This window comes from Octodon degus, unplaced genomic scaffold (genome assembly GCF_000260255.1).
Source record: "Octodon degus isolate 3935 unplaced genomic scaffold, OctDeg1.0 scaffold00017, whole genome shotgun sequence".
In the NCBI taxonomy this organism is placed as follows: domain Eukaryota; kingdom Metazoa; phylum Chordata; class Mammalia; order Rodentia; family Octodontidae; genus Octodon; species Octodon degus.
Window position 1 is genome coordinate 21,381,117 of NW_004524593.1, and position 14,650 is coordinate 21,395,766.

Here is a 14,650-nt window from a genome sequence, read left to right on the forward strand (position 1 = left end):
CAAGGGGCTGGGAGAGGGTCCGGCCCACTCTGCGCCTGGCCTGGGACTGGTCCCGCCGGCGCAGGGTAGCAGGAAGCTCTCCGCACACTCACCGGACCTGGGCTAGGACTGGGTCTACCATTGGCTATTTCTATATGCACAGACCCTGGGCCTTTAGGAGCAAGACTGGGGCAAGGGAGCTGGCACGCATGGTCCACAGGGCGCGTGTAGGTCCCACGTGCATGTACAGCGAGTGATGTGGCCCCCTCTCTGGCTCAGCAGCCTGAGGACAGAAAGGTCCTAACCACCCAAACCAGAGGACTGCCCTAAGAAACACAACCACAGACACCAGTGGCCCCAAGCCTGTGGCACCGTGTGCGAGGACAGAGGATTCCTGTGTGGAGGGGACAGGGCCCTCGGACACCACAGGAACGGGCATCTCCTGGGAGCCTGCCCTGCAGGGACTTGTGCTCACCTTCCTTGTGCTTTGGCTTGAACCAAAGAGGACAAGGAGGACGTGGGTGCCTGTGGCCTGGGCTGGGCCTGGACTGCAGGGAAGCAAGCCTGCAAGATCTCCTAACAGATGCACAAAGCTGGGGCAGGCCTCAGCGGCTCCACGGCACACAGAGCCACACAGCGGCTTTCCTGTGCACGGGTCATGAGGACGCTTTCAGCTACAGGGGATGCTCCAGGCTTGCATGGCAAATACTCAAGTGTCAAGTGATGACTGCACCAACAGGCCTGACGGGGGGGCCGAGCGTTTAAGGCACCTTCTCCCCCAGTGGGGTGCAGAAAGTGGAAGCATCCTGAGAGCTGTCGTGGATTTAAGGAGCCCCGGCTCAGGTCTCCCCGCTCCTTCCCTGCTGCCCCTTCTCTCCCTAGGAAGGATGTGACCAAGTCTTCAGTCCTCTTCCCGCAGCTCTGCTGTCCCCATGGGAGGAGTCCAGGACTTCTTCATCACTCCAGCCCAGCCTCTGCCCCTGCAGCTTCGTGTTCTGGCCTGATACTTGCATCTTCATTTTATTTCCTCCACTGCTTAGAGGTCAGTGCACCCCAAATCACACTTAATAACCTGAATGGCCCAGTCCTGAGCCATCTGTCTCTAACAGCACATCTCCAGGTGACAGCCACGCCTGACAGCTTCTCCAGCACGACTTCTGCACTGTGCTCTCTGTCCAGAGCGCCGCCCCTCCTGGCTCGGAGCCCTCCATCCACGCTGCTGCAGAGGAGTTAGAGGCCCAGGCAGCTGCAGCCTCGCGGCCTGCTCACCCTGGAGAAGGGGTCTCTTGTTTTGTCTCTTCCTGCTCACAAACCCTTCGGAGCTCCTCTCCTCTCCCAAATCATTTGAGTTTCTAAAAACTATGGCCATTCTGACATAGGCTTCCTTTTTTTTTGGTACCAGGAACAGAACTCAGGTTCTTGCGCTTGCCAGGCAGGTGTTGTGCCACTGAGCTACATTCCTGGCTGACAATGGTTCTTTGTTATAGCATACATACTCTTATATATGAATCTTCTCTCATTTTTCTCTTGATTACCTGATACTTTCCCCCTTTTCCATACCTAATTAAATTTATAGGCCCCTTATTCAAGGCTTACATGAATCTCACCTTCTCCATGAAACCTCTGAATCCTAATGCTCCCCTTCTCCAACTTGTATAGAATTTATTCTGCCCATGTAGATTAATTTTTATTTATTTATTTATGTGTGTGTGTGTGTGTGTGGCCAGCTCAGTCCACCAGGGGGCGGGGCTGGCTGGCATGTGGTGCTGGGGGATTGAACCGCGGTCCCTGGGCTTTGCTGAGCTTGTTCTAAGTAGGTGCTTTAGACCACTGAGCCATCTCACCAGCCCCGCCCATGTAGATTAGCACTTAGGCATTTTATACTACTAATGCACTCACAAGTACTAGGAGACACGGAACCAGTTTCTCTCCCTAATTACACCGCTTTATTCTATACTGCAGGCCAGCTACGCCACATTTTCAGCTCCTATGCACACAACACATGCAGCCATTTACTTGCACACGGAAGGAGGCAGAGTACACGGCTCTGACCCGGCTGCCACACACGAGTGCAGGCCGTGCAGCCGCCCTGCATGGCACCTGTCTTCTGGCAACTGTGCCAGCTTGCAGCTGACCTCGCTGAAGGCGGCCAAGCTGCCGCGGAAGCCGTCATACTGAGCAGTGCTATTTTCCCAATCAAAGTTTTCAATGAGTACATTTTTTCATAACACACAAAAACACTTCTGAGAAATAGTTAATATAAGTACTATACTGGTAGTATTAATGACAAGATCTGAACTTAAACTTTTGCTACAGGTAAATTTGACTCCTAAGTCAAAATAAAAAAAAATGTTATAGAAATTTTATAGAAGTCATGTTGGAGAAGCTGTCAGGCATGGCTGTCACCTGGAAATGTGCTGTTAGAGAAAAATGTTAAAAAAGAAATGTTACAGAATTATTGCTTTAAATCGTTAGTCTAAACCTAAGAAACTTGTTGGCTTCTAACTAGAATATTTTATTGTTAAAGGAAACAGTACTTTGTTGAACTGTACCAGCGGACTGGCACCCTGCCTGCAGCGACAAGCAGACACCACGGCTCTCTCTCTGCAGCCCAAGGGCAATGCCCACGTCCCCTCAGAGCGGCGACACCCTGCCGGAGCACCGCGGCCCCTGCCCTACCTGCTCCGTCACGCCAGGGTGCCGGGGGATCTCGTAGGTCCTGCACTTCAGCTGCAGCACCGTGTCCTCATTCAGGAGCTGAGCAAGCAGAAGCACGCCGCTCTAGGAGGAAACACAGGGGCCCGCTGCCGCTCTCGCTGTACCTGACAGGGGGGCACTGCTCCTGGAGCCCCACGGGGATCTACTGCCTCAGAACCAGCTTCGCGCCTCTGACTTCCCTGGAAGGTCCAGCCTGCCCGGGCTGCTACCCCCTCAGGCACCACGGACATATTTCCACGGAGAAAGCTACATCCCAGCCAGTAAGGGTGGACCCAGAGAGGTACTGCAGCACATGGCTTCTAGCTGCTGAAAGCTCAGCTTACCTCAGTATAGAAGCGCACGTAACCCGAGGTAAAACCCACCACGATGCAGGTCCAGTCAGGACGCCCAGTGGAGCTCCTGCCATAAACAAGACTCATGACCCTCCCAGCTCACACGAGTGCAGAGGGGACCGAAAGCCCCTGTTCACCCTCACCTCTTCTGGCTTGCCAGCGGTATGCACAGAGCACTTGTCACAGATTCCCTAGGAACAAAAATGAGAGCAAAATCAACAACTTCTGCCTAGCCAGCAAGCTCAGCAATTACTTTTATTTTTCTACAGTTTGTTACTACAGGGTCATAAGTGGTCATTTCTATCTGATAAGTAACAATACAGTAACAGTGCACCATGAAGTTCATTCACATAAGACATACTCATTGTCAAGTTAGTAAAAACCTTTATGTTACCTTGAAAAAGCATGAAACAAACCAAAAGCTTATTTACACAACTGACTGTATCTGAACCTACAACTCGAGTGAGCACATAAGGGTGCAATCTCCTCCTCGTGCAGGTTGCGGGGCAGCAGAGGGCAGCGGGGAGGGACGGTCCCACCGCCACAGACTGTACTTCTGCAGGATACAGACATGTGTTTGCCTCCTTCCCTGGCACTCAAGACTGAACCCAGGACCTCGCACACCCCAGACAAGCACTGTAACCCCAGCTCCATCCCCAGTAGGATGTCTTATTTTCGGGACTCTGCACTTGAACTCGCTGGTCTCTTCTCCTACACTCTGTAGAATTATTCTTTTCATCATCTTTCTAACTACACATTAGCACTAAGGCTACCTAAGCAATGATGGTTTACCCTTGATATGTAGACTTAAAATACTGCCAGGAGCTCAGAGACTAGCCCGTGACACCCACACAGCCCCTGTGAGGCATCCAGCCCGAAGAAATCACCAGCACCCTGTCTCACCCACCAGAGGAAATCACCGAACAGTATTATTCCTGCTGATTTTAAAAAGTAACATGTTTTCTTGTTATTGTAATGTGTTCCTTTATGACAAGATATTTTAATTTGTTTAAAGTGCTTTCATAAAATGAAAAATACTATTTTTCTGGATAATAGCAGAAAACACTTCGCGTGCTCTCGAGTGCCAGGGTGCTGTGGGTACTTGCGCCCGGTGACTTTCATCTGGCTGTCTCAAGGGCCTCTTTCCTCACTCTCGGCAGCTGCTAGTCATGAGCTCTGAACCAATGCTGCCCGAGGCTTCGGGCTACACGCTAGCAGCCCACCATGTGCCCCCTCTACAGATGTGGGTCTTAAGTTTCACTGGGTCAGCAGGGGACTTAAACGGACCAACTCCATTTCCGGAGTTCGTGAGCTCTGTGCAGTGCAAGCCTGACACGAGTAAGACAGGTGCATGAGTGCCCGCAGCCTGGTGGGTGACTAAACTAACTCCAGAGAACAGAAGGAAAAGGCAGGGTGTGAGAAGACCTTATGGGATTCTTTCTGAGCACTAATCTTCTTCAAACCAAACTGAAAAATAAACCACACAGGTAGAACTTGCTGTCTGGGTCTTCTTTACAACCTTTAGTTGGGACGCACATTCATTAAATAATTCCCAACGACAGAACCTCTTCCCAGACTCAGGCACAGGTCAGTCTCGTGCACAGGCTTACTCCACAGAGAGGCAAGCAAACCAGCTGGCACCTACCCTTCTTCAACACTTAAAGTGCCGCTCCAGGCAACAGCAAAGTGCATTTCTTCCTTTCCTTTATGGCTCTGTTTCCATTTTGCTGAAAAATAATTTGGATAGCATATAAAATACCTTTAAAGTACACAGACAATAATTTATACATTTTGCTCTTTCCCTTTAGAATGACGAGTAAACAATTTAACAGTTCCATATCAACTGAGTGTTTTTATAGCTAAATAAAGGTAATGTTTTAAATTTTTAAAGAGATTTTATAACATCACCTGGACTCCTAGCTTTTGATCTCTTGTTCTTCCAACTAAATTCATATAGTATTTTCATAGTGTTGCAGAATAAGGTTTTTAATTCCTATGCACCACACTACCTATTTTATTTATAAGATTATTTTTATCAGAGAGGAGAGAACATTTTCTATTGCATTTATGCTACCGGGGACAGATTTGCTTCCTAGCCCTTTCATATGTGGCCCTGTCTTGATCAGTGAGCCTCTGGTATCCCACACAGCCCCAAGTCACGAATTTAACCTTCAACACAAACTTCCTGAGCTCAGAATTTCTGCTCCAAACTAAAGCCTGCAGCAGTGTGGGTTCTCACACTGCAGGTGAAAATCACTCCGCTCACCAAAGGGGTCTGTTCCACTCCCTGGGATACAGGTAGTCACCGTGTGCTACAAACACATACTTAATAAAAACTGAAAAAAAAGGAGCGTCTGTGACCTTGGCCCTTGTGAGAATTGGAAATGCCCAGTACTGCTCTCAAGTGCCACAGAGACAGCTCATGTGGCTGAAGTCAGAGGAGGAAACAGAACGAAGGAGGAAAGGAAAGAGGGAGGAAGAAATAAGTGTCACAGGGCCCACTGTGTAACATACAGCAGAAATGGCGCCTGTGCTCTTCAGCCAATCAGCGCATACAGCAGAAACGGCACCTGTGCTCTTCAGCCAATCAGCGCATACAGCAGACATGGCACCTGTGCGCTCCAGCCAATCAGCGCATACAGCAGAACCGGCACCTGTGCTCTCCAGCCAATCACTGCTCTGCTCTGGTCTACGCATGCAAATGAAGGCCCCCAAATGATGCGTTACTCACGCACTAGAAATACAGCTTTCTGCTCCCGCGCTATGACCATAAGGTCACTGTTTGGAGACAAGGACAAAACACAGTCCTGAAGCCAGGAAGTCTTCTGTGTCTTGCAGGTGCTTCCTTCTTCTTCCTATGGTAAAAGTGCAATCACTACAAATGCAAAGTACAAAAGGCTTTCGACCCAGCTTGACTGCCTTGAGGGCCAAGGGAAAGAAAGAAAAGGAAAGGCTCTTCATTTTTTGTTGATTGGTTGGGTCTTTTTGGCCCTAGGGTTCTCAATTCTTTTACAGAATTTTATATTTTTTCAAAACACATCAATGATGACTAACAAAATACTATATGTAAATCTCAGTTTTGAATACGAATACAGAAAATGTAAATATAAACAAGCAGGGCATCAGAAGAGTTACTTAGGGGTCACTTCAGGAAGGATTCGGTATAGTGAGCTGGTAGATAACTCTGCAGAGAGATAACTACAGTATCTTCAGCTACATGAGAAAAAAACATCACCTGAGGACTGCACAGTTGTAGGATCTGTACAAGCTTGTGACGTGTCTTGCTCTTTATTTCATCTGCAAAATTATTTTCTAATTGCATATTTACTATACAGATAAATACTATGGTTAAAATCTGAACTGCAGAAATAGGGCTTCTCTGGAAAACCCCATGTTCTGATACACTGGCCGCCGAGCTGTCCACTGTGAGGACAATCGATGTGGCTCCTCGTTCATGTACTTCCAGAGATGCGCTCTGTGCACACAAGTGAATACCTTCCCCTTCTCAGGAAGCATCATAATACACACACACTCTGACTATTTGCTTTTTTTTCCTTAACATATCCCCAGACTCCATTCCAGACCTTTTTTTTTTTTTTTTTTTTTTAATGGCTGTACTGCTCCATGTTTCAGATCCTTCAAGTTTATCTGCTTCCTCCTGACAAGCACTGGTATTGTTTGTGATTCTCTGCTGTGATGAGTCACCCTGCAGTGAGTAACTGCAGAGGCTGGCTGAGTATCTCCCTGGGACACCACAGCAATGAGAGTTCCTAGGAGCCGAATAGTTGGGTCAAAGGCACTGCGCCAGCAAGCTGCAGGGGGCACCCACGCCAGGCTCTGCCCGTACCGCATTAATATGAAAGACTGGGAAGCGCTTGTGTTCTCACAGGAGTTTCAAAGGATGTTTAGCTCTGGTTTTTCAGTTTCTGTTTTTGTCAGCACAAATCTGCAGTGCGTGGTGGCCACCTTCTAGTGAGGAGCTGGTGGGCACTTGAACACATCTCAACGCTTTTCTCATCCTTCTCCCTCATATCTCCCCATGCAACATTTAAGCCCGTGCGTCCGATTTATCTCACCCAACGTTTACAGCTCAAGGCGTGTCCAGTTTCTTACATGTGACTCAGGTCTGTCCTTCTTTATGGCAGAGTAGTAGTCCATTCCAAAAGACGTCTTAACTCTTGCTCTTTGTCAATCCAATAAATAAAAAGTGATATTTCTTTTTAAAACTTAATTGATTTACTTATGTGGTACAGGGCCTCACTACCAGCTCAGACTTGTAGCGAACCTTCCGTCTTAGCCTCCCCAGCGCTGGGACTACAGGCGTGTGCCACCATGCCAGGTGATCTCTCTTTTGCTTGCTCCATCTCTGTACTGATGCCCCAGTATAATTTAAATTGCACTTCTCCTAGGAGTGAGAGCAGGCATTTTTTCATGTGCTTAAGAAAATTTCTCATTTGCATAAAACTTAAGTAAATCTCCTATGAACGGGTTGTTTTCCTTCGTAGATTCCCACAGGGCTGCTGTCCTCTGACTGATTACTGCACACTCTCCTTATGCAGAAGGAAGACTGACCCTTTTCTTAAGAGGTGCAGATAGATCATTTTTACCAACATGCTGTGTGATGACTTGCTTTTTTCCAGCAAGACTGTCTTACTGAGAAGCAGCTAGATCCCTGACCCATTCTCCTACAGCGGTCAAGTTTTATGTCCTGAAGATCCCTTCCTGCTCAGCACCTGGTCTCTTGGATTGAATTATTCAGGTGGGAAGAGAGGAAAGAGATGTAAGGGCACTTTCATTATTTGAAAAAATTACAATTTTATGCTCTTTAAAAACTTCATAAGCACGCATTACTAGTATTGACAACACTTAGGAGATTTTAAAAACAGAGAGTCATCCTAGTCAGAACTATGCCAATGGCAGTTCTAGGAAGGACAGGCTACTCTTGCTGGGACACCATCAGCGATGTGTGTAAAGGACAAATAAAATATGGCTCACAGAAAAGCTGCAGGAATAGCTCCAAGCAGGCAGACACCTCTGGAAACTCAAGCAGTCCTTTTTCCTTCAGAATAAACACTAGGAAATGAGTAGACTTCAGGCCTTTTTTTCTGTTTTAAACAAGGTCAGCTAAAGAGGCTACACTCTACTCTCCCCCAAAAGACAGGAAGAGAAGAATAGGATGGGCAAAATCTCATTTTACTCAAATTCCACTTTTTAGGAACTCTGCCTCTACTTTGATGTTTTTTAAATGTTATTTTATACAGAAAAATTAAGGGAGGAAATTATTCCCTAAGGATAAAAGTTAGCTACAGCTGCGCTTCTTCCCGGAGCCAGTTTGCTGCAGGAATTCACGCTCACCCAGCACCATACCTGACTCCTCCAGAGGCAGCCCCACTCCGTGGCTGCCCTGCAGGGACAGTACCAACCTGCAGGCAAGTAGGGCCCACCTTCAGGCAGCAGCTCAAAGCCCAGGAAATCATACAGGAATATTATTTAGGTATTGTTTGATAAAAAAAATTAAAAGTGTCTAGAAACCTTTAATTGCCCCCTCTTATCTAATTTCCATTTCATTGCAACAAAAAAATTAAAATAATGCTCTAGGAAAGGACTACACTGATTTAGGAAAATTCTAAAAAAACTTGAAAAAACCAACTGAGCATTTATACAAATGGCTTTCTTTTATCGTATTTTCAAGATTATGTTCAAAGAGTAAACCCTGAAAATGTTCTAAAACCAATTTTTCAGTAAGAAGACTGCTCCCATGTTTTTACCCCGTGTCTTCATAATTATGTCACTGATCGGAATTAGATCTGTAAGAGTCTCAAAGATGCAAGGCTTTACAGACCAACTGGCCCAACTCCCTGCAGTGTCACAGCCTCTCAGGAGTTCAGGGCTCTGTGCCGAGCCTCGTGAGAACAGAGGGCCCTGGCCTAATCTGGTGGTCTTCCTAGTCTGTCCCCTGCTCCTCAGACGATGCGGCAGCCATGCTAGGAGACGGCTGCCTCTGCTCGGCGTTTGCCCAGTCCCAAAGCCAAAGAGAAGCCTTTTCTCAAGCTGATATGCTTGATTACCGACGCCTCCTTTCCGAATTTCTTCAACCTGTCTCAGAGTTTCAAGGCAGCTAAGTATGGGGCACCGCATTCTCAAGCATTTCCTTTAAAAACACCTGTCCCCCTCCCTGTCCCCGAGTCCCTATTTTCCTGGTGGCCACGTCCTACTCTTTCACCTCTTCAAACTGAGCACAGCTCTGTTCCTGCTCTCTGTGAGTATGTTTCTCCTACCCTGGCCTAGAGACCAGGGGCTGGCGAAGAAGGCGCCCCATGCTGCTCTTCAGCCCCATGCAGCCTGGTCCACAGGCCACATTGGCGAAGACCTGCAGTCCACCTCTCCTCTCCTGCCCTCACAAAGCACTCTGATAGTCTGTTACCAGGACAGCAGCCGCTGCTTCTTAGCAGTCTTCCCCTTAACAGCCCAAGACTGTGGCTGCCACCCCACTTCCTCACTGCCTTTGCACCAGGGCTGGCAGCGCAGCACCAGCAGTCCCACTGTGATCAGCTCACTTTGCTTCCTTCTCCACGGAGGAACTCTGAGGGAGTCGGGAAGCAAGCGGAATTCTGCTGCATGTGCATGAGGCATGACGAAAGCCTGAATGTGAATCCGGAGCAATGACTCCACCGCCACTTCCGTGTGAGACTGTGCCACCCTGCCCAATGGTCACATGGACAGCCCTCTGAGGGAGACAGGACACGGACTGCACTCCAGGGTCCTGACACACACTCTGCTTGCTCAGTGAGCGAGCTTGTTGCCCCCGCCGCCGCCACTGCTGCTAACACAAAACGTCTCTGTCAGCCAAGCCAGTGTTTCCAGCTGGGGGCACTTTCTCCCTAGGGACACTGAGTGCCCTCGGAATGCTGCGGTGATAGTACCAGCCCTACAGAGGCCCTGCTGATCTGGCTTGCCCAAGTGCCAAGGTGGACAGAGCCCCGTGTTCCTGCACTCGAGGACCAACTTGGCCTCAGATCCCTTTCTCCCACTGCACTCATGACCTCTCTAAGCTGGAAGATTCTCCGTTGTGTCAGTCGGTCCTAGCACCTAAGGACGACTCCACTGCATGGCTCCCCTCGGAGGCACCAGCTGAGCAATACTCACTGTGCACCTGTTCTTTCCCAGGGCCACTTCCATCATCGTGTGGCTACAACTCTGCACTAGCCTGGACCGCAGGTGGCCCCTCGACTGCTGAGGACCAAGAGATCACCGATGTATTACCACCAGGAGGCCTCTGAGGCTGGAAATGGGCTGAACTTCTTGCCACTCCCTGAATCCTGACCCATGGTGGCAGAAGGTGGGCTGTGGCCCCAGCTCCGCAGCAAGGACACTGTGGAGAGAGGGCACACAGGCTGCCGGGCAGCCGGGGCACAGAGCAGACCCTACACAGCAGTCCAGGACAGACGCTCTCTGGCCCTCCTTGTTTGCCTTTGTGTGTTCACTGTTGCTCTCCTCACAGGCTCATGGATTTCTTCTTTCTGAGGGTTTATTGAGAAGGATTTTTTTTTGGCTGGCTCAGCCTGCCTTAAGGGTGGGTCTGATAAGGCTGGTGGAGGTGGGGTTCGAACTGTAGCATCCTGTACCTAACTGCATTTGCATGAGCAGGCACTTAAACAACTGAGCTAACAGGCAGGCCCCCTCAGAGGGTTTACTGAAAGAAATCTGATTGGCATAAGATGGTTTGTCCCACGTCTCCACTACTTTTCTGTTTTAAATTTACTTTATAATATAGTAAGTCACTCTGGTTGGGGTAAAACAGGTGAGCTTATGGGAAACAAATAGCTACACTGTTTGGAATTTTAAGGGCACTGCTAGTTTGGGTGACTGTCACTGAAGGCTTTCGGCCTTACTGAATCTGATGGACTGAACACCCTGTCTCAGTCCCAAAGACACAGCTCAGGGCACAGGCGGGAGGCAGCTGAATATAAACCAAGAATTAAAAGTGAGGGGCTGCCTGAAGCAGCTCCTTGTGGGAGCGAGCAGGGCTGAGCCACTCCATGAACTGTCAGTGCAGGACAGAGGGGACAGCCTGCTCAGGGCAGGGCCAGTGGTTAGCACCACCTCCACAACTGCACCCCAGAAAGCTTGGCAGATGCAGGGCTGCACGGACAGCTACGAGCCTGGCATAGCAGCCGAGTCTGGAGGTGGTGAGGTGCGGTGCATCCTCCTGCTGTGTGCCATAGGGACCTGCACCTACCAACTAGGTTGCTGGAAAACCTCCCTGCACAACAGGCCCACGGCTGCTGAGAGTGCGCCCCGAAAGTATCCTAGAGTAACACCATCAACTGACAGAGTGCTTAATTTCCCGAGAGGCATGAAATTTAAAAAGAAAATGAGAAAGCCCACTTCACCATTTAAGGTGCTACCCCAGGTACTGCCTCTGTTCAAGCTGACAAGAAGCCATCCACATCTGTAAAGCACGGTCCCTGCTGAGGGAGGGTGGGGGTCCAACCGCGCTGTGATGTGGCCTGTGCTCCAACGCCTTTTGGCCTACACTCCAAGGCCTTTCCTTTGAATGAAGACTGGTGAAAGAGTTTCTTAATCTGCACAAGCAAGGAGGCCACCAGTGTGGATTGTGAAAAGGACTCTCACTAAAGAACAAGGGTTCTGCCATATACTTTGCCCGCAAAGCTGTCAAGTGGTTATTCTTTCACAATGTACAGGAGGTGGGGAAACTGCAGTAGCGTAACCAGCCTTTCAATTACAGCTCCCACAAGGGCTGATAATGCTCACTTGGTAAACAGCAGCAAATGTTTTTGGCATATCAGCCGTGCAGGGATTAGCCACAGAAGTCGCCGGAGCAGATGCACAAAGCTCTCAACTGTAAACCAGTGAGTGCACCACTTACAAGGCACGATGCTCCTGTCCCTGTGTTAGCTTTGAGATATTTACCCACTACAGTGACTCCCACGTACCGAAGGAGCTGTCAGCGTGTTCGGCGCCACCCTCAGTGGCTGCTCACCTACGCCAGGGAAATACAGTGCTCATTTAGATTGTCACAGCGAAACACAAATGCTTCAGCAATCTTGGAACACAAAAGGAAAGTGAACAACGACTAGGATTCCCCCATCCCAGGTTACTAATACCATGGAATGCCTGAAGTTTTCCAATTTTCATTTTTTGTGGGGAAAGGATTAGCAGGACATTTTCATTCCCAAACAAAATGGTATGCAAAATTAAGCTGCCTGAAGCAAAGAAGGTGGAGATGGGGAAGCTATTAGCACCCAGACCCAACCCTACAGTTGGCTCAAATGCTGCATGGGAAGCCCTGGGGAGGTTGTTTTCCAGATAGAGTCTAAGATTCTCAAATGAAAGATCTTAAAGTCCTTTCAAAATGTGGTGGGACAAGACAGGAACTCTTTCTAAAGAAATCATGGGGAACCACAATGTAGGCCGAAAGACTCTGTAAGCTGCGTACGGCCCTGGGCTACCTGAGGCTGCCCACCTCAGCACTCTTCCTTCCGGGGGCCAACCTGTGACCTCTGGTGGCTACACACACTTCCCCCAACCATGCAAACCAAAAATGTCTCCAGACAAAGTCAAATAACCACCACATCCCAGAGAGGGGCAGCACCACCATTCCTGTACACTACTGGGGGAGATCGGCTTGGATTATGGCTGGGAGGTGGTGGTCACTGACCACCAGCCCTGGGGACCTTCTGCAGCAGCTCCTCAGGGTGACAGCCCAGGCCATCTTCCTCGGTTTGAAGTAACTTAATGAAACAGGCAGAGGTGTTCCCCATCTCCGCAGACTACGAGAGCTCCAATATGCTTTTCCATTTATTTATTTATTTATTTATTTATTTAATTTATTGCGGAACTGGGGATTGAACTCAGGCACTTGTGCTTGCCAGGGAAGTGCTTATTCTACTGAGCTATCTCCCTGGCCCTCCAATATGCTTTAATCAGGTGGTGTGACTTCTCTTTTTAGCCTATAAACAGAGATTCTTCCTCCCAGAACACTTTCATCCTCTGCCAATCCGCTAAGTCATACCTGACTCAGAATCTATATTATACCACTTTTGGTAAGAGAGATGGAACACATTTCAGTCTCTCTTGAGTGGCAATTTCCACGCTGCTTGTCCTAACTGAGATCCTGGCTCAGAACATCCCTGCACTTCCGGCTACAGGAGCCGCACCTCACTCACCGCTGAGCATGCCGACTCCCACTTCTGCCTTTGGCCGCACCACACAGCGAAGGTGAGAAGTGCAGGTATTGGCCTCACCAGTTAAGAGGACAGTAGCCTTTGAGGTTCCTGCCAGCATGCCTCAATGCCCTTTAAAGCAGGCTGAGCAAAATATTCCACTCTAATGACTGATTTCCTGTAGCAAACAGAATTTATAATCCCAACCAAAAGCTTTGTAAAACAACAAAACAACATTCAAAAAACCACGTCTAAGTTCTTTACCGTGCTTGACAGGAGCACCATGCAGGGCTGGTGGAGCACATCAGATGTTCTTTCCAGCCTCTCCACTTCCCATTTTCCTGTCACAACACCACCCTAAATCCAGGTAGTTTAGAGGGAGAACTCTGTCTGCCTCTCCTTCCACTCCAGTCACCATGACAGCCTGTTCTGTGGGCCTTCTCACTCTGTGGCATTTGTTCATGGTATGTAGGGTCCCTTAATCTTTGCTTTTTCACCTGCTCAAGTAGAAGCCTGCCTGGCATGGATCCATCCCAGGATTTTAGACATCTACACATACTGAAGCCCTAATCCCAACACAACTGTCACTTGGCAGATAAGTAAGGAGGACTTAGGGTAAATGCAGTCCAGAGGGTGAGGCTCTACCCTAGGACTGAAATCCTAGCAAGAGCCACCACACGCTTTCAGGGCAAAGGACTTCCTTCAGTGCTTAGTGAAGCTCATGTGGCAGGAAGAGCAGAGTGCAGAGCCTTTCACTTAAGAACAGCAGCTGGTGTCACAAGAGAAGCTGCAGAGGCAACGCAAGCCTGAGCAGTGCTGCTCACTTCCTGGAGAACCTTGGTGTCCAAGGTGCCTTGCAGGGCAGGTGGCAGAGAGCCACACCAGCAGGGACTGCACAGTGGTCACAAGCCTCGCGAGGAGCCTGGTCTCTCCTACCTGGACACATTGGCCTCCTGTCCGATCACGCATATCTGAGGCTAACTATGGAGCTGCTTCTGCTATGGAATAAGGTTGTTTTTTTTTTTTTGTTCCTCGAATGCCTTCAGGGCACTTTTGGCCAGCGGGAAAGTTGTGAGCTTCGAACTCCAGGAACCTGAGGCTGACAGCTTTGTGGAAGGAGCCACTTAAAGGACTACTTCTGCTATGAAGGGCCCATCTGTCTCTAGGCCTGCTCCCCAACCCCAAACTGGTCCCTAGCATGGCCAGACCAGGTGCTCTGCCGTGAGTGATCCCGTCACCACTTTTCTTTGTGTCACCCTGCCACATGGATTGCACCTTTCCTTTGAAGAGATGGAAATCACTGGGGCAGCCAGGTCCCAGGACACACACAGCTGTAAGGCCTCCAGTGTGCCTTATGGATGTTGTGTCCACAGCTCTGGAGTGGGTGGGGCCAGGACCAGCGAGCCTCCTCAGCTCTGGGGTGGGTGGGGCTCC

The 14,650-nt window shown here is 49.2% G+C and overlaps 1 protein-coding gene across 3 annotated transcripts in view; it reads right to left on the reverse strand.

The window, feature by feature from the left end:
* Window positions 1-14,650, reverse strand: part of Rab3gap2 (RAB3 GTPase activating non-catalytic protein subunit 2) — an 87,178-nt gene that overhangs the window by 50,999 nt on the left and 21,529 nt on the right. For 2 of the 3 annotated variants that reach the window (XM_023710349.1, XM_004626943.2), the window contains exons 3-7: window positions 5,761-5,884; window positions 4,675-4,756; window positions 3,173-3,220; window positions 3,021-3,096; window positions 2,659-2,760 (exon numbers count right to left, since the gene is read on the reverse strand). In XM_023710349.1, coding sequence (XP_023566117.1) covers window positions 2,659-2,760; window positions 3,021-3,096; window positions 3,173-3,220; window positions 4,675-4,756; window positions 5,761-5,884 — 432 coding nt within the window. Of the gene's footprint in view, window positions 1-2,658; window positions 2,761-3,020; window positions 3,097-3,172; window positions 3,221-4,674; window positions 4,757-5,760; window positions 5,885-14,650 lie in introns of those variants that run through there. The other variant, XM_023710350.1, reaches the window with a different exon arrangement.